The 20736-nt window shown below is 36.0% G+C and overlaps 1 protein-coding gene across 10 annotated transcripts in view; it reads left to right on the forward strand.

Moving 5' to 3' along the window:
• Positions 1-20239, forward strand: part of LOC107713322 (spermatid perinuclear RNA-binding protein-like) — a 96624-nt gene extending 76385 nt beyond the window's left edge. For 5 of the 10 annotated variants that reach the window (XM_016518786.1, XM_016518788.1, XM_016518785.1 and 2 more), the window contains exons 11-19: positions 3132-3237; positions 3449-3532; positions 4517-4728; positions 7711-7863; positions 9210-9344; positions 10226-10366; positions 10641-10773; positions 13574-13624; positions 19845-20238. In XM_016518786.1, the coding sequence (XP_016374272.1) occupies positions 3132-3237; positions 3449-3532; positions 4517-4728; positions 7711-7863; positions 9210-9344; positions 10226-10366; positions 10641-10773; positions 13574-13624; positions 19845-19939 (1110 nt within the window). In that variant the 3' untranslated portion in view covers positions 19940-20238. Of the gene's footprint in view, positions 1-3131; positions 3238-3448; positions 3533-4516; positions 4729-7710; positions 7864-9209; positions 9345-10225; positions 10367-10640; positions 10774-13573; positions 13625-17164; positions 17689-19844 lie in introns of those variants that run through there. The other 5 variants (XM_016518793.1, XM_016518794.1, XM_016518790.1 and 2 more) reach the window with 4 other exon arrangements.
• The last annotated feature ends 497 nt before the right edge of the window (positions 20240-20736 follow it).

Consider the following 20736-nt stretch of genomic DNA (forward strand, 5'->3'; position numbering starts at 1 on the left):
ATTCTTAATACGCTTGATTACTAGATGATCCTATATTTTTTTTGTTTTGTGATGGTTGTTCACAAGTCCTTTGTTTGTCCTGAACCAAAATTGCAATTATTTTGTCTTCTAGGAAACATGTAAGTAAAATCAGAGATGGTGTTAAAACAAAACTAAATGAAAAAAAGCACATTAAAATTATTTAATTTTATATTACTAGTAAAATCTTATTTTGTGTGAATGTTTCATGTATCATCCAGCTCTAACACACACACACACACACACACACACACTCATCCCGATAGAGCACCTTGATGATTGGCTCTCTAATGAGCGTGGGAAAGTGATACTGCGCCGGCCCGTGAATCATACTCTCTGCCCCGGGGACTGTGTGTGTGTGCTGCATCTCTGAGTAGATTTCTGTAGTGCTTTTTTCTTTGAACACTCGTGCAGTCGAGAGCAGAATCACAATGTGCCTAATTGTTTCGCAGCAGATCGAAGAGGTTCAGTACAAACACACACCCTTCCTGACTCCAAACACACCACTGAAGCTAAGAACATGTTTGATTGCTTAACGTGTTTATCAAATTGTATAATTAACTTAAAGAAAGAAAAAAAAACTAAACAGCAGTATATTAAGTTTTGGGGAAAATAATAATTTATTGTATATATTTGTTTTATTCATCTTCTACTTTAGTGAATGTGATGCGTCAGGTTTTTTTTTTTTTCTTTTGGAGATAATGTGGGTATAAATGAGGATTTGTTTTTGCTGCAGTTTGCCGTAGTCATAAATAAGATGCATTTGGTGATATGCCGTAGCAATGCCTACCTGCAGAGATACTGCATTCAAGAGAGAGTTTATGTCGTCACACAGGAGACTGAAAGATACTTATCGATGCGTGGGTAATCACTGGATTTGAAGAAAGGACAATGGAAATATAGCTTCATTGAAATGAAATTTTAGCTTATTAAATTGTTTTTCTTAATGCTTATTAACCTTAAATATCACTTCAAACTTTAGTTTAGGAACAATATGTAATCACCAATGCTAAGCTTGTGAAACAGAGGGAAAGTGGGTGAATAATTATGCATTCAACTTTGTTGTAAGAAGTTTGGGGTTAGTAAGATTGTGTTTTTTGAAAGAAATGAAGCAAGGATGCATTGAGTTGATCAGATTTAACATTTGTAATGTCACAGAGTTTTATTTCAAATAAGTGCTGTTATGTGAACTTTCTATTCATTCACTGAGGACTGAAGTAATGGCAGCAGAAAATTCAGCTTTGCATCAAAGGAAAAAATACATTTTTAAATATATTCAAATAGAAAACAGTTCTTTGAAATTGCAGTAATATTTCGCAATATTACTGTCTTGACTGTATTTTATATCAAATAAATGCAGCCTTGGTGAGCATAAGAGACTTTAGAAATCATTGCAGAATGTTACCAACCCCAAACTTTTAAACGGTAGCATATAAAACAATTATATAAAAATTATTATTATTATTATTATTATCAAATATATAATAAAAAAATTAAGAAAAAATCTCTAAGGAAATTCATGTGTAATCATATAATTTTTAATAATTTAAGCATGAACCTTTAAAGGCTCATGAAACCCCAGACTACTTTTTCTGAGATTTTAGCAGAGGTGTTTGTGTTGCACATTATAGAAGACAATGTTAGCATCCGATCATTTTAACTGTTTGAGAAAACTGGTTAATTTTAAGCTTTTTTTTGCACTATTTTCATCTTCCGGGTTTAAAATCTGCATTGTGTTGAGAGGTGCAACAGCGCGTTCATATATATGTTTTCAATGCAGAGTGCAAATGGCTGTGCATTTATTTTTGTTTTTAAATTGATGGGAGCGAAATGAAACTGTCTGAATCCGAAGCTGTGTGTGTTGTCTGTCTCCCCTCTTCCCCCTATGCTCCGCTGCGCACCACGCCCACTTTTTTAGTATTTTTTAAAACTGTAGCGAGAACTAACCAGTGCTGAAACAGGGGGTTTCATGGCCCTTTAAAAACATCAAAAATGAAGTGAAGTGAAGGAACATCAGACTCTTCCAGTATGAACAGCTTTGTTGATTATCATGGAAGTGATCTACAGGTACATCTAATAAAATTAGAATATCATTAAAAAGGTCAATATTTTTTGTCACTCATTTCAGAAAGTGAAACCCATATATTATATAGATTCATTACACATATAGTGAAATATTTCAAGCCTTTATTTCTTGAAATTTTGATGATTATGGCTTACAGATAATGAAAACCCAAAATTCAGTGTCTCAGAAAATTAGAGTATTACATAAGATCAATAAAAAAAATATATTTTAAACAGAAATGTCAAGCTTCTGAAAAGTATGTTCATTTCTATGCACTCAATACTTGGTTGGGCCTCCTTGGAGGAATGTGACATTTGTAGCCCATGTCTAGAATTCGTCTGTGCGTAGTGGCTCTTGATGCGCTGACGCCAGCCTCAGTCCATAAAGGCTTGAAATATTTCACTCTATGTGTAATGAATCTATATAATATATGGGTTTCACTTTCTGAAATGAGTGACAAAAAATATTGACCTTTTTCATGATATTCAAATTTTTTGAGATGTACCTGTAGTTTTATCAGGTGATGTAAACATTTTGTAACAATTCCAATAGTTAATCTAGAGTCACATGCGTGTCTTTTGGAAATGTTTGTGTATGGGACAATATTAAATGGTCAGTTCACAGAGTGAGCTGTTCAGTGGTGATATTCACACAGATGGTCTGATTACTGTAATTAAAGTTGTTTACAAAACTGGACTCACAAATCTTTTCAAGAGATATCTTTGGAACCCTAACCGTAATGGGCTATAACTAAAGTAAACAGCTTTGTCAATATCAGTTGAGATGAGTTAATGTGAGTTAGTTGTAGCATGACTTATTTGTGAGGCAGTCTGTCCCCCACAATTCATCTGAACGTGGTGATTCAGTGCTGATATTCCACATCTACAGGCGGTCTGTGGGCTCAAGTGGACAGTTATTGCTTTATTATTAAAAAAGAAGCGTGTGGGTGTTCCTTCAGGGTACGCTTTGAGACATGTTTTTTTTTTCAGGAGCAGATAATTTAGATTTGCTCTGTGATAACTTTGATACTACGTTATGTGTGTTTCAGCATGCTCTGCGGCTCATGGCCTTTGGGCAGATCTATAAGGTCTTAGAAATGGACCCTCTCCCCTCAAGTAAACCTTCACAGAAATTCCCCTGGTCAGATAAAGAAGGTGAGCACACACAGCTAATTCATTACTTGAGGCTATGTCATTTTTTGATGTTTAAATAAGTCTAGTTTAATATGTCGATACAACTAAAAGTTGTTCGCAGGTTGATTTCTCTGAAAAGCGTGAAAAAACTAAGAGTCTGTTTTTAATGTGTTTTAGTAATTCATTGAAGGTTTGTTTTCTTCCGCACATTACCTTTGCTCTTTTGTATCAGGTCTTGGGCTGAAGAGACCTTATGAAGATGGTCTGCTGGACGACAAAGACCTCATCAAGAAGATGAAACGCAACCTGAGAAAAGGTCAGTCTGAGTAACGAGAGACAGATATATTGGTTACACTAGTTAATTTGTAATTATATAATGTGTAATTGAGATACTTGTGGGCATCTGTCAATAGCAGTGTTCGATTAGTAATTTCTTTGTGTATTTTGATTAAATATTGTGTAAAATAATTCTCATTTGTTATTATTAAATTGCATTATGTGTTTTACATCATTATATTGTTGATCAGCCTATAACGATAACTGTAGATGACCGTATCAGCATTGGGCATTGAAAAATTCATATCAGTCAACCTATAGTACTGTGATAGGTTTATTTTGGTGCACATTTTCTAATATTTACGAGTTTATTTCCTTTTATTTAATTTTTATGATAAATATAATATTTTCATTTTAAATGACATGTAAATTTCTTTTAAAAGTACTACGAGTAATGTGCCTCACCAAACCAAAGCTTTCTCAGTGCTTCATGACAAATATATACCTGTAATATCCTCTCCTGTTTTAAACCAGCAAGGAAACGCTGATATAGTAACCTTCCTTCTTCATTATGGCCCTGTTTGGCCTTAAACCGTGTTTGTCCTCTTTCTAGAATGATTAAAGAACGACGTGTCTCATTTTTCCTCATCTCTGCTCTTGTTTTTTTTTTTTTTTTATGTATTTTTCTGCTAATCCTCTCACCTTCTTTCTCTTCTGAAAGCTGTCCAGTTCTCTCTCTGCTCTTTTATTTGTTGCTGTCTCTTCTCTCTCGCTCCTCATCCTGCTGCGCTTCCATCTCTTGCTTTCTCATACAGGAAGCAGACAGCCGTTGGGAAATCAGTGACATTGATTCTTAATTTCTCTTGGAGCTGTGCTGCTGTCCCCAGCCTGTGCTCCTCGCCGGACTCAAATAAATCGCTTTCAAAGCAGCAGAATTGAACAATTAGCCAGCTGATGGAACTAAGGGACCACTTCCTTTGCGCTATAATCGCTAACGTTGATTTCTGTTCTCTTTCCCTTCCAGCAGTTCTTGACAGTAAAGCAATAGACTCAAATCAACCCATGAATGCTCTGATGCGCCTGAACCAGATCCGGCCGGGGCTGCAGTATAAACTGCTGTCTCAGTCAGGTCCGGTTCACGCCCCCGTCTTCACCATGTCTGTAGACGTCGACGGCACTGTTTACGAAGCCTCTGGCTCCTCTAAGAAGACCGCCAAGCTGCACGTGGCTGTGAAGGTACACCTGGATGTCAGTTGTCTTTGCAAAAGTGTGGTTGGAGTGGTGACCATTATGTAAGGTCTTAAAGGATTAATTCACCCATAAATGTTTATTTTGTCATCATTTACTCATGCTTATGTCTTTTGAAACTAGTATAAGGAGAAATCAGACAAAATGTCTGAGCTGCTCGCTTGTTTGCAATAAAAGTTAATGTTGATTAGGGGCTGTCAAGCATAAAAAAGCACCATGAAAGTAGTCCACATGACCCGTGTGGTGTATTTTAAGTGTTTTGAAGCCTTTTGATACTGGAACTTTACACACTTGTATGGAAGAGAGCAGCTTGGACATTTTGCCTAATTTTTTCTTTTGTGTTCTACGGAACAAATAAAATCATACGAGTTTCAAAAGACTGGGTGAGGGTGAGTAAATAATGACAGAGCGTTTATGCTGGGATGAAATATTCCTTTAACAATATGCACTTTAAGCCAGAGTGTTGATGCGGGTGACTTGAGTTCAAGACTCGCTTGCATAATTTCCAGATCCTGTTGACCTCCTTTTTTTTAAATTAATTTTCTCTGTAAAAAAAAATAAAAGTGGCCAAATTGTTTCATTTGTTTAGTGCTTCAGCCAACAACTGTTTTTATTGGTCTTGGTTTTGATTTAAATTAACTGATTAATCATAAATAAGCAAATATTTTTTATGTGTCTGCATGAATTATTATTATTATTTATCACACTAAGCCATATCATGATTTTGGTTTAATTTCAATTAATTGTTCCACCCTAGATAGCGAAATTCTAAATTACAAAAACAAACTTTTTTTTGACAAGTTGTGCACATTTAGACCATGGGCGTGTATTAAAATAAACTGAATGTGATCCATTTTGATTTCGTGATGACTTTACAATATATAAACCCTACAATAGTCACTATAGCATTACTAGACATTTTCCAGTGTGAGCAGGCCTCTAACATGCACAAACCTAGTTGATGTGCTTGTGTTAAGCTCTTGTTACTCGACCCTATGACCCTTTTTGAATCCGTCTCTTAGCATTATAGATGACCCTTCTTGAACCAGAGTTGTAGATTTGACCCTATTCTAACTGTAGCTGGACAGTAAAGCAGTGCGTCATTCAGGAAGACCGGTTAAGCTTGTTCCCACACACACACACACCAGTGATTCCCAGGATGCAAAAAGGGCTGAAATCTGTGTAATCCCAGAGTGCTGATGAACAAAGGCTCTGGAACATAGGACCGCACTAATCCTCTTTTTGTGAGAGTGCAGCCGTTATCGGCGACGACAGCCCCAATTTGGGTCAGACTGACAAATGAACATGGGTGCTCTTATGATATTCTTTCCCCCTGTGTGAACTCACACTTAAAGCATGCATTTACCCTGACTCTGAGGTACTCAGAGAAATGAAGCATCGATGCCTGAATCAGTTATGATCAAAGTAGAGTAGAGTTACGCCAGAACTTACAAATTTGATTTTGTATACATTTGGGATGTATTGGTATAAAAATTCTGTCCGATACCAACAAGCTGATCATTTATTTCATGTTATGTCCGGTAACTGTTAAATTGTCGATAAGTACAATTCTGCACAATTTTGTGTAAATGAATAATAATAATAAAATACTAAAAACTAAAGTAAATTTTAAATGCTGCGATCTAATTCATTAGAATGTATTATAATATTCACATATCATTTTTATAATCTATTTACTTATATTTTAATAATTAATTATATAAATATAATTTTATATACATCACCGTTCAAATGTTTAAGGGTCAGTAAGATTTTAATTTTTTTCCCCAAAGAAATGAATCAAGGATGCATTAAATTGATCAGACGTACTATATAATATTACAAAAGTTACAAAATGTTTATATTTCAAATAAATGTTGTTCTTTTGAACTTTTTATTCGTCAAAGAATCCTAAAAAGAAATGATCACCGTTTCCACAAAATATAACGCAGCACAACTGTTTTCAACATTGATAATAATATGAAGTGTTTCTTAAGCAGCAAATCAGCATATTAGAATGATTTCTGAAGGATCATGTGACACTGAAGACTGGAAAAATTATGCTGAAAATTCAGCTGCGCATCACAGGAATACATTTTACAATATATTACAATAGAAAACAGTTATTTGAAATTTTAATATTATTTAGAAAAATTACTTTTTACTTTTGATTTTGATTAAATGCAGCTTTGGTGAGCATAAGAGGCTTCGTTGTACCAGCCCAAAACTTTTGAATGGAAAGTTTATATATAATTCTATTTAGAAAATGCATATCAATATACTGTATATCAATACTGATAAATTAAAAAATCTCTATTGGCTGATAACTGATACAGTATTTAATAATAAATTGCATACCCCCAATAAACATTTTATGTGTAATACATTTTGTTTATAGTTCTTTATCTATTTGGGATTTTGTTTGGTTGAAGATCCAACTTGATTTTGAGATCTGCAGCTCCGCTTTGCATCTGTGGTGTGGGCATATTTCTGTGGACTTTCATATAAGTGAGTCCTTTGATGATTTCATTTTCGATAATGACCTCGGTATCCAAGGAACTGTCCACTTTTGATTCCGCCTGCTCACTGATGGCTCACTGAAAATGAACCGAACTTTCTCAGCATGTATCATCATTTTGTGAAGCTTTCATGCCAAAACTTGAAGTCTCTTGTTTAAAGACTTTAACATTTAACTTTACTTTTCAGCTCATGGTGTCATTTTCGAAACAAAAGTAAAGTCCTCATTAAAAAGAGGGCTGATGTGGCAGAGTTTTTAATAGGGAAAGTTACAATATGTCACCATTTATTCATACTCGCGTTGCTCCAGAACTATTGGAGTTTCCGCAATGTTCTTGCATTATAGTCATCTGAAGCCATAGGCATGTACTTAATGACTGTGACTAAAGTGTAATCATTTTTTGTGTGGCGTCCATGCTGGGTTAGTTGTGTGATGATGTTTTTGTGGCGTAGGTGCTACAGGCGATGGGTTACCCCACAGGCTTCGACACAGACCTGGACTCCATGAGTGCAGACGAGAAGTCGGACGGGGAGGGCAAGAACGAAACGTCCACACACTCAAGCAATAACACACCACACTCCTTAGACAGCTCCAACACATTGGAGGTACCCACACACACACTCACTAAAGTGTTTAGTAAATGTTTTTACTATGTTCTAGTCAAGTCACATTTATTTATGTACAATACAGATTGTTACAAAGCAGCTTCACAAGAAAATAACAGAAATAGGGCCAGATTTACTAACAGCTCGCACCAGCACAGACCCTCTTTTGGCATTAAAAAAATACTGCCAGGATATAAAACAGTGAAAAATTAGTGACGAAAAGGCATGGACAGTTATTTTTGCAACTGACATTACTGAATATGTATGTAGTTTCCCTTTCAGATGTAAAATTTATAGGAGGAGAGTGTTCAATGTGATTTACTCAGGATTGCATTGATCACTGGTATTGGTATTTATGCCATTATTTAACACCCAAAAAGCATGTCTTAACCCAGTGGTCACCAACCTTTTTAGGCCCAAGATCCCTGACCTCGGCCTTTATGAAAGACAAGATCTACTCTGCACGAAACAAAAACAGCAGGTCTGGGACTAATTCCCGGGACTAAATATCACGTTATTGGGGTCGCTTCAACCCGCGGACATGAACAACAACCAGCGGCAACAGTGTTAAAGTAGCCCAATTCCGTGGGAAAACCGCGGACTTGGCAACACTGCTTATGAACCGACAGCAATATAGCGTCTCCTTGGTTACCGCTGTAAACAAAGCAGAGTTGTGCTTTATACGGAGAAGAAAATTCCATTGCCATCGAAACTTTTCTCAAGACAGTTCCCTTCAGTGATACATTAATATAACCCCATAAATGTAATGCATTTTTTTTTACTGGGACAGCGATCGACGGGTTGGCGACCACTGTCTTAACCCATTTCATGCTTGAAGTGGCAGCAATAGTTGTTCATTTGCGCTGCTCTTGGTAGATTGCATTGGTCATTATGGAAATGGTCAGCGTCTGTGTTCTTTATTATTTTTCAGTAGATCAACTGCAGAACTTTACACTCCCATCTGTGCTTTTACTGGATTGCGCTCTCATGCTAATTTTCTCTGTTTAGTAAATCTGTCCCTAAATGTTTCAATTTCAGCCGTAAAGCAGCTCTAAAAAAAGATAATAGTGTCATTATTTAGACTAATTTAGTTGAGTGTTGACTGAATGTAGTTCAATGACAGGTTCATTAGTTATGAAGCAAAGCCTGTTCAATTATAAAGTAACTCTACATAAAATAATAGTATCATTATTCAGCTCAATTCAGGTCAATAATAGAAAAAGATTCACCAATATATAAAACAAGCTTAATTCAGCTGTAATCAGCTTTACACAAGACAATAATTTGGTTATTCGGCTCAATTCAGTGTTGGTTCAGTTCAGTTGAATGACATGTTTTGCATCTAGGTGCGAACTCAGGGTCCTATTTTGACGGCCAGCGGGAAGAACCCGGTCATGGAGCTGAATGAGAAACGCCGTGGGCTGAAGTACGAGCTCATCTCAGAGAGCGGAGGAAGTCACGACAAACGCTTCATCATGGAGGTGGGGCCTCACCAGACACAAATGTACCACTTTATCCCTGTTCGCCAATAAAAGACTGATTATTAGTGACGTTTGCTAAGGCAAGCATTACTCTTATTGTTATTACTCATAGGGATTTGAACAAACATCTAACCCAAATATTAATCTTCGTTGTGTAACATGTCCCACGCTGTTTGTGCTGCAGACATGAATGCCTTTAATGAATGACTCTCTCCTGAATTTAGATAAGGAGAGAGTTGTTCTGTAACTTTATGCAATCAAATGTAGGTTTTTCACTTGGTGGATACTAAAATCCACATTAAATCCTTTAAGGAGAAACCCAAGAGATTTTTAGGGAATCCATAATATTGTGGTGCTGACTTTTTCACTGACATATGAACCATTCACATTTGCTTTAGAAAGAGTCAAAATCTACAATAGCGAAAAGTTTTGAATTTTTATTTATTTTTTTAAAAGAAGTCGCTTCTGCTCACCAAGCCTGCATTTATTTGATCAAAAATACAGTTAAAAAAAAAAAAAAAAACTTGTATAGTGGAATATTAGTACAATTTTAAAGTACTATTTTTTTTTTTTTTTAATGTTTTAAAATGTAATTTATTTGCAAAGCTGAATTTTCAGCATCATTACTCCAGTCTTTAGTGTCAGCACCATAGGAATATATAATATTCAAACATATACAATATATAATATTTAAATTGTAATAATAGTTCACAGTATTACTGTTTTTGCTATATTTTGATGCAGCCTTGGTGGAAAATCCTAATTATTACAAACTTTTTTTACCAAAAAAAAAAAAGCACCTTATCATACATGTCATCTCACATTTCAGTCATTGATCTCATTTCCTGTTCAAAATCCTCATCCTGTGCTCTCGTGTGCAGGTGGAAGTGGACGGGCAGAAGTTTCGTGGTGCAGGGCCCAATAAGAAAGTAGCCAAAGCCAGCGCTGCCCTCGCAGCTCTAGAAAAACTCTTCTCCGGGCCTAATGCTGCTGGCAACAAGAAGAAGAAAATAATCTCTCAGGTAGGTCATCCGTTGCTTTGATTAGTGACCGATAACATCCAGATGGTGTTGTTCAGTATTCAGTGTGTCCATCAGATAACCGGGGTCAGTGCCTGATAATCCATGACTGCTCTAGATATTCTGTGATCGATGAAACTGAGACCTGCAGACTAATTCATCTCTTTTCTCCAGAAATCAATCTGGCATCCCTACACTTGGTTTTACTGTAGATTCTTGTTGCTGATTAAAGCCTGTGGGGTTATTAACTCTGTGTGTGTGTGTGTGTGTATTGTAGAGTAAAGGGGCATTAGCTGCAGCTGCTGCTGTGTCTGCCATTGCGGTTCAGGCAGCACGAGGGCGAGGAAGACCCACCCTCACACGAGGAGCCTTCGTCAGCGCTGCGGCAGCACCTGGATACGTCACACCAGGTGTGTGTTTGATGCCAGACAGTGTTTCTAGAGTGACTACAGGCCTCAAATAGATTTTTTTGGCACATGTAAAACTACATGCACCAATGCATGTCTATTACAACTGCACCACTTTACCTACAACTTACACTTAGGGCTGGGCGGTAAATCGAGTCCGATATATCGATATATTTTTTTTTACTAATATATGGAATGAGGCAATACCGTTTATATCCATATAGGCCTACAGTAGTTTGATACAAGTGCATCTGAAAAATAGTGGAGGACACTGAGTGAGCTGCTGTGGGGAAAGTGATTAATCCAATTTGTTCTAAACATGACTCGTGCTTTATATTAAGGGGTTTAAAATAACTCGTAAGATATAGTTAGCACGTATAGTTTAAAGCGGCTTGCTCAGATGCTCTGACAGACTCATGTTCTGCTGACAGAGAGGCTACTTGTGCTGTTTAATGTGTTTGAGATGTGCTGTTTCCCTCAGGGCATGGAAATATTTCCATTTCCCTGTCAGGACTGGATTAGCCTTCTGCATGCGATTCTCCGTTAAACTTCACAGACTTAATGAATGAGCGATGCCGTGCGCATGCGTGCCAAACAGACAGAGCGTAATGGAATAGGAGCGCAGTAATTCTGACTAAAATATAAATTTTGCTAAAATATTTGTTGTTGGACAATAAATGTGCCATATGTAGACTTTAACACCAAGTATATTTTTTACAAGTATAGTGTATTTTTATGATAACAGTAGCCTAACTGTAAAAGTTAGACTATTGCAATGCGGTAATCAAAATAGCCTAATACAATTACCGTATTGGCCCGAATATAAGACGACCCTGATTATAAGACGACCCCCCTTTTTCCAGATGTACCTTTTGGAAAAAGGCTTTTTAAAAACCAAATCTTGTTTTTTTTTCTCAGTAAAACACATTTTGTTTTCAATTATTTTCATATTGCATATTTTTCCTATTTTAATTTTTGTTTTGAAAGTATGGTAAAAACTGGTAAAATGTACCAACAATCACATTTAAAAAATATACACTTTTTGATATACCATAAAAAAAAATAAAAAAAACTGGTAGCCCATCTGAATTAGGACATTTAGGCTATCCATCTAATTAGTAGCCTACCAAAATCTTATTAACAGTAGAAGTTAAATCTTACTGTAGTCTTCAAATCTGGGTACTGTCTTACGTTTTAAAATCACAAAGGGAGTTTGGTCCCATCAGGCTAACATGACAGTCACGGTTCATGCAGCTGTAAGGTTTTCTTTTTCTTTTGTTTTTACTCGCGATCTTTACAACAGGCATTACATTACGTATTTCATTGCACACTCGTTTTATGCGTATTTGGCGCCACCTATTGTTGTGGGTGTATTATTGACATGTCAAAGTCTAGACCCTGAATATAAGACGACCGCGTTTTTTCAGATGTATTTCCAAGAAAAAAATATCGTCTTATATTCGGGACAATACGGTAGTCCTTTTTAGTTTAGTGACTAAGTTCTGCTTTAAGGAGCATTATTTTTGATTTTTAGATTGTAATGTTACAATGTTAGAATGTCATGTGATTTTAACCCTTTTTTGCACATAGGCTATTACATGGCCTAGCCTACATGGTTACATTCACTATATTTGTTTTCATTGCCTTTATGAATGTTGTTTCATTGGACAACATTGGGCAGGATGTAAACCAACATTTGAATAAATACAGGTTTTGTTTTTCATCCAAATAGAAAAATGGAGAAAATACCAAGATATATATTGTACTGTATATCTTAAAAAATACCGAGATATGATTTTTTTTTTGGCCATATCGCCCAGCCCTACTTACATTATCGTTCAAAAGTTTGGGGTCAGTAAAAATTTTTAAGCGATTATTTTTATTAATCAAGGACACATTAAACTGACTAAAAGTAACAGTAAAGACATAATGTTACAAAAGATTTACAATCAAATAATGCTGCAATTTTTAACTTTCTATTCATCAAAGAATCATGAAAATAAAGATGTATGACTGTTTTATGGTTTTCAACATTAATAATAATTAGAAATGTTTCTCGAGCAGCAACTCAGTATATTAGAATGATTTCTGAAGGATCATGTGACACTGAAGACTGGAGTAATGACGCTGTAAATTCAGCTTTGATCACAGGAATAAATTACTTTTTACAATATATTAAAATATGAAGTAGTTGTTTTTAATTGTAATAAATATTTCAATTTGTTACAATTTATAATCTCTTTTTTTTCTTATCAAATCAATGCAGCCTAGGTGAGCAAAAGAGCCTTTTCAATACCATTATAAAATCTTACTGACCCCAAACTTTTGAACAGTAGTGTATAAATAGACACTACTAAAATCTGATACAATTTTTCTTAAGTAAAAAAATAATATGTAAAAAAACTAAAATCTAGTGTTTTGTTGCTATTGACCAAAGCCAATACTTTAAAAAATCTTTACTTTTGCTGATACGGTGTACCTTATTTTTAATATTTCCTTTTTATATAATTTATTTTTTACAAATCCTTTAGATTTTAAAATATATTTTCCTTACTCTTACTCTTGTTGTTTTTAGCATGGTATTGTGTCACAACATTATTTGCATCTGTTTGTTTGTTTATGAGGTGTATTTAGATATAATTAATGTGTAGTTTGTCTTCAGATAGGCTCTGTCACATGACTCATGACAGTGAGGTCAAAGGTCACAGGTAGCCTTGAGGCCCTGACACGACTCATGTGAAGGAGTCTTAACACTTAACACTTACATTTCACCATATATATCATGAATACCGTGTTCTCGCAGGCTTCGGCGCCCCATACGGGTACAGCGCAGCGGCCGCCACTCCTGCATACGGTACGTACCCCTTCCTTCCCATCCTCCCTTCCTCCAGTCAGGGTCTAGGGTCCAAATCTGCCCCCACTTACTCCCCCATTCAGCTCTCAAATTGGGCTTTCAAACCCCAAAATCACGTCGACAAAGAATCCCGTAGAGAAACGACTCCCTGGACGATGGAAACGAACCATAACCTTTTGGTTCTTAACCGTGGTTGGAGCAAGACTTGCTGCACCTGGCCTGAGTGTGACTTTGCTCGTCTAGTCTGCCTGCTCGACGCTTGGCCCGTTTCTCCTGACTCTGGGCGGCTCTCTAAGCGTCAGCGTAGTGCTGCTGTCTTCAGCACACAGTTACACCATTCAAAGCAGCCGCTGGGCATGATGGGTGAGAGGAAGATCACGATAGACACAGTCTGAAGACTAGTGCTGTGACTAGCTAGCATAGAGCGAATACTTTTTAAAGGGATAGATCAACTAAATCTGAAAATTCTGTCATCATTTACTCACCCTCATGTCCTTTCCAAACCTGCATGACTTTCTTTTTTACTGTGGAACACAAGAAAAATGGTTTGCAACAGTTTTTGTTCACACATTGAAAGTCAGTGGGGTCCAAACAACAACACTGGAACCCACTGACTTTCATTGTAGGGACAGAAAAACAGTTTTACAGATTATAGCTAAACTATTTAGGCTGAGTAAAAGATGACAGATTTTGTATTTTTAAAAACATCAGTAAAAACGTTTTGTTTAATAGTTTAGTCTGCGTCATCTAAAGGCCCGTTTGCACCAAGAACAATAACTGTAATGATAACTATATTAGCATCCAAGCTCTTTAGAGTCTGATTGGCTGTCAATGTTTTTATCATTCATTAGCTTGAAAAAAATTCAAATGAAAATGAATTACAAAGATATCGTTCCTCTAGTTGTGATGTGGACTAAGCTATTTTCATAGAATTAGGCTGATTATTAAAACATTATAGATATCATACTTTAAAAACTCAGCTTTGTGCTTAAATTGCTCTGTTAGAAGGAAAATACCTTATTATGGTTACTTGGTTAAATTTATATGGCATAATTGAATAATTAATCACACTAAATCAATGCGCTGAATTGACAGCCCTAGTTAATATGCCAGTAAACACACAGTGTAATCTCCAGACCGCCCGCATACTAGAGAAAGCTCTGACAAAGCGTTTGACCATTAAGAAAAGTTCAAGATTACTGACATTCACAGCTCCTCTCCCATGGCCTTATGGGATAGTAAACTGTCCATCAGATCTCAGCAGTATGTTTCACCTGTTGATTTATATAGTATGATTTCAGACATACTGCTTATTTCATGTTCTGCTTTTTGCACATTCAGAACAGTGTTTAGTATTATTTATATGCTATTAAAGTATTAATATGAAATATTAATATTAAAAGGAGCTCAAAGTTTGACACCCCTGCGGGGCCACCTGCATTGTGCGGACTCAACAGCCAAAGCCATCGAGGTCGTGAACTATTCGTTTGTAAATATTAGCTTCAGGTAACCGTCGTGCTTTATGTTTAAAATTGTTATTGCAGCTGTCTGAAATCTCTGCTGAGTTTTGAAGCTCCATGTTAGGGGTGTTTTTATAGTTTATTTCATTGTGCTTCACTCAGGCACAGCATTCTGGGACGCTCTTGAACACACAAATGACGCACACGGTCCGTCAGGTTTATAAACAAAAGTGTGCCGCAACTCCTCACCCGTCTGTGTAGTGTGTCATTTTAGGAGCGCCTCTCCGGTCAGGCCCAGATGAAGATGCTTTGAATGAGCCTTATGTGCAGGGGGGACTAGGTGAGGTGGGCTCAGCGGGAACCAGGCTGAATGTTTGCTGGGTTTATTTCTCGGAGGATGAGAGGGAGGATATGGGGTTGCTCCCAGCGCCCTGGTCTCTGCCTGCCACATAAAGACTGTTCCTTTAGGTGGAAGGTGAAACCCGGTATTGTGCTGTAAGAGAACAGTGCGGCCCTCTCTTTGACGTCTCTCTGGTTTGGTGCCTGAGAGCTGTGTGCATGCAGTAATTCTCACCAGTCATCTTACGCTGTCCAACCTTCTTTCCTCCTGTTGCTGCTTTGGGATTTCTAAATGGGAACGACTGTGAGACTACGACTACTATTCACACACACGCACAAACACACACGGCACAGAATGAACACTCCACATAAGAGCGCCAGCCGGCAGATCACTCCTGTAACCCTCCATGTGCCCCTACCCACAATTCACATGTATGCTTCAGACACTAGGTTTAACTTTATTACTTTCAATTAGATCTAGAAGTCTAGAAGTTAAGACTAGGGCTGGGCAATATTTTGAATATTTATGAATATTATATGAATATTAGTTTGATTTAAAATTAACCACATGAATATCACAATGATATTATGCTGGGGGTTTTTTTCTTTCCTTAATAAATGTTCTAGTGACTCTTAAGTTAAACTCATTTTTGGAAAAACAGTTTAAAAATATAAATAAAAAATTGTAACTAGAATTTTACCACATTTTATTATACGTTTTATAAATTTTATACACATTTACACATAAATGTATACATTGAAAAAAAAAATTTTTTTAATTTCATGTGAAACTGAAAAACCTAGATTGTTAGATTTGTACTTTGTGAAAAAATATTATTCCTTTAATTTAGTGTACATTTTGTGAAAAACTGGGGGGAAAAACACCTTGATTATTTTTAACTAGATTTGAACTGTATATTATTAATTAACTAGATTAACTATATATTATAAAGTAAATTTTATAGATTGTAAATAAAATAAAATAAAAAAAATTATTATTATTCCTTTAATTTAGTGTTAATTTTGTAATTTTGTGAAAAGCTGAAAACCGTAACTTGATCATTTTAACTAGAATTTTACTGTATTTTATTAGATTTTTTAAAATACATTATTAATAAAATAAGTTGTTATTATTGCTTTAGTTTCTTAATTTCATGAAAAACTGTTGAAAACATACTGTATTTTTAATTATAATTTTACTGTATTTTATTGTTTAATTATTGAAATTATACTGAAATTATTGATGGTTTGGTTAAAATGTTGGGTGCTTTAAGAAAATATCTCTGGAAAATAAATATACAATGATTTATCACAGTATAAGTATACTGAATTTCAGAAACACGCTCTTGTAGTATAGAGCCATTCAATTAAAGGACCAGAGTTAACTGTTACATTTTATTTAATGTACAGTATATCATTCAGCCCTACTCAAGAGTCCTTATTCATAAGATGACTGAATATAGGTCAACTGTATGTGTATATCATATCACATGACATTAGGCAGCAGGTACATGTGTGTCATCTCCTATCTGAATTAATGCTTGATTTATGCCCTCTCTTTTCACCTGACCTCACTCTTCCTGTTCTTCCGCTCTGCTCTGCTCCGCTCCGCTTTCTTGGGTTCATGTCCCCATGCTAGAATGAGAGTGAATTGGCATTAGCTTCATTTTAAACAAAACACCCTCAGGTCTTTTATTTTGTCCTGGACTTATGTGGAGTGCTCTTTTCATTTTCTCTCTAGGTTTGCCCAAGAGAATGCTTCTGTTGCCCATCATGAAAGTGCCCACCTACCCCGTCCCTCACTACTCTTTCTTTTAGCTCAGGAGCCTACTTTACACACACATACACACACACTCATGTACACACACACGGCATAAATGTACGTGAGAAGGGAAGGTCAGATAGCACAGCCCTATCACATGTAGGGGCAGCTATAAGGGTATTTGTAAAGTGCTTTTTATTTGATCAGCATCACATTTTTTTGTTCTCTTACTGTCTTCTGGTTTTAAGCAAATACAGGTTTTATCTTCTTCAGAAAGAAAACTTGAAGGATTTGTACTGTGAATTGTTACCTCATTCTTGGAAATGTAAAATATATCAGCCTCTTTTGTTATCATGGTTGTGTTTTTCTTAGAGAATGGGAATAGGCTGTCAAGACAGGCTTAATCTATGTACGGTTATCAGGAGCTGTGTTTAAGATGTATAGATCTAATTCATACTACTGCTAACAAATAAACCTTTATCTTCATGAACTGCTAAGCACTGACTGGTGTATATTTGAAACTCTTTAGTTACTCATTTACCATATATACTGTGTGTGTGTGTATATATATACAGTGGGTATTGAAAGTATTCAGACCCCCTTAAATTTTTCACTCTTTGTTATATTGCAGCCATTTGCTAAAATCATTTAAGTTAATTCGTTTTAAGTTTTAAGCTTTAAATTTAGCCGTTCTAAATTTACATTTCCTTTAGCTTTCAGATACTTTCAGAAGTTTTAAGGCATGTTTCAGGTTCAATACAATGTTTTCTCTATGGACAACATCGTTGCATTCTGTTGATGACCACAAAAAAAATTGTTCTGATTTGTCCCTCAGTTTGTAAAAATAAGCAAAAATCGCTGTAATGCACTTTCTGTGCAAGTATATGGGGTTAGTCATTCTGTAGTTGTTTTTGTTTGGTTTGGTTTTTGGTTTTTGGTTTTGTTTGAACTCAAAGCGACTGTGATAACGTATAATGTTAAAGCTATACTTTCAAAAACTTGTTTTTATTTTAATGTTAAAATTGCAATGTACAAATATGTGTGTTTTAATGTTAAAAAATCCCTGTGCTATAGACTTTAATTATAAGTGCATGACTGTGCACACAATTGTTATTTTAGTTTATTATTTTCTTTTATATACATGTTTATATATATATATATATATTCTTTTTTTTAATACTAGCTGTGGGACGAGTAATTTCTCGTCTTGTGATAATCAACAGTATTTATTGAACCTGGAACATTCCTTTTTATTTATTTCTAGCAAATTGTGTTTCCAGACAGAGCTTGTTGTAAGATTTTGGACATTTAAGATAAAAAAAAAACCTCAGAAGGTTGGTTAGTCAGGCTCTAGATGGCTATTCTTCCACTGAGCAGTTAGTAGTAGAGTTGGACCATACAAAGGCACTCATCACACAGATAACTCAAACACGGCCCCTCACATGGACACACACCGGAAGCTCCAGTCACAGCCTTACAGCGGAGAATCGAAAGCAGCAACAAGGGACCCATGGAGACATGCTACTGAAATGTCTTTTTGTCCTTCTTTGTTTTTACTTATTGGTGAGTGTCTTATTGTGTGTGAGATGTTATTTCATACTCCTCCAAAGGCCAGCACAAGCCAATTCACATTGAGGTCCGCAGCACTTTGCTCGGGGTCTTTCCTGAACAGTGTTATTTTAGTATCATTGAGATACTATTTTTTAGTTTGTTTTATTAGTATTTTGGATTAATTTTAATTTACGTTTTTTATATGCATGTTATTTTATTAATTTTGTTGTGTTTTTATCATTGTCATGTTTTTTGTTTTGTTTTTTATTTCAGTTTTACGTTGTTGTTTTAGTACATCAGGTTAAACAACGTTTTTTATGTTTCATTGTATTTTAATTACAGTTATTTCAAGTAACAGACTGTTTTAATTAACTATAATAACCCTGTTCCTGACCCTTTGAGCTACAGGCCTTCCAAAAACGCTGCACTCCTCTTTGAATTAAATATAATGTACATTGAGGGCAAAGAATGAAGAACCCTTTCCTGTTTTTACAAATGGGTCTTGAGTTCACGTTCATAAAACATTGACGTTGGGACATTTGGCCGATGCTTGTGCTGTCTTATGGCTGGGTCATGATCGTCGCTTACCAAAGAGGAACTCCATCTCCATGGTTAGACGAGTGGTCACGATATTCCCATCCATTGTTAACGGATCCCTCACATTCGTCATAGTCATCCCTCAAGTGTCCACTCCAAACCAATGGCCCCGTCCTCTTTGGTAGTGATAGCTGTCATTGTACTATACTCTCTCCAAAATCACGACAGATCTGATTTGTCAGAGTTATGTACTAACTACATCTGTATGGAAACCTCAGAGTTGCCACATATGTTTCACATTTCCTCTGCCTTCTCTCAAACGATTGAGAGATTTTTTTCCGTTTTGTCGGAAAGTTAACAGTGCAGCTTAAGTTGTTGATGTCTTTTTTATTAACCTGATCCCGGTGCAATGAAAACCCCACGTACAGCCCGAAAGAGCAGAGACCCTAGTATCCACCCCTGTGGCACACCCTAACCCCATTTCCCCCCTGCCATCAGAATGTATATACCGCTGCCTCCTGCCAGGCCGCACTATTAATCGCAGCTCTCTCTGCTCTTGTCCTCACTGTAGGTGGTCTTTTCATTGACAATCCCTTTTACCAGCCGCGGACCATCGCTCCTTTTTTTATTCACTTGGGTCCTCAAGATCTCTTCTCTGACTTCTAGAACCATCAGGTTGTGTGGCTCTAAACTGTCGTACCACTCCAGGCTTGACCAGGCTGTCTCCACCGCACAGAAACGGCCCAAACTTCATACACTCTCCACCCAAACCCATCCATACCCAATCTAAGGATCCAAAAACGCACCAATCTTACAAAAGCAATACTCTATTTGACTTGCTCGTCCCGAAAACCGGCCGGGGACTTCGGTTCCTTCTTATATAGCAATACACTTGAACTCTTTTGGGCTTTAAGCTTACTTGAGATGTGAATGTTTGGTTGAGTCTTACTCAAACTTGGCATTGCAATATAGTCATTTTCATTGTATATTCACCACATGTGTATGTGTGGCTATATTATAAATACAAGCATATATATGTATGGTCTATGGCACTATAAATATATATGTGTAGATATACCGATGTACTTATGTATATTTATATACAATATATATATACATATATATATATACATATACATATACATATTCTTGGTATTAATTATTTTAGAATTGGAAAGTGATCTGTAACCATTATACTAGGATGTAACTTTCTTCCAGTTTTATATATACAGTATACATATATACAGACATATATATGTCAAACGATTAATCACATCCAAAATAAAAGTTTTTGTTTACATGATATACAGTGGTCAATATGGGGTGCTGTGTGTACATTGAGGAAAAAAAATTAACTTAAATGATTTTAGCAAATGGCTGCAATATAACAAAGAGTGAAAAATTTAAGGGGGTCTGAATACTTTCCGTACCCACTGTATATATATATATTCTACTGTAGCAGT

Source organism: Sinocyclocheilus rhinocerous, unplaced genomic scaffold, assembly GCF_001515625.1.
Source record: "Sinocyclocheilus rhinocerous isolate Xijiao unplaced genomic scaffold, SAMN03320098_v1.1 scaffold688, whole genome shotgun sequence".
In the NCBI taxonomy this organism is placed as follows: domain Eukaryota; kingdom Metazoa; phylum Chordata; class Actinopteri; order Cypriniformes; family Cyprinidae; genus Sinocyclocheilus; species Sinocyclocheilus rhinocerous.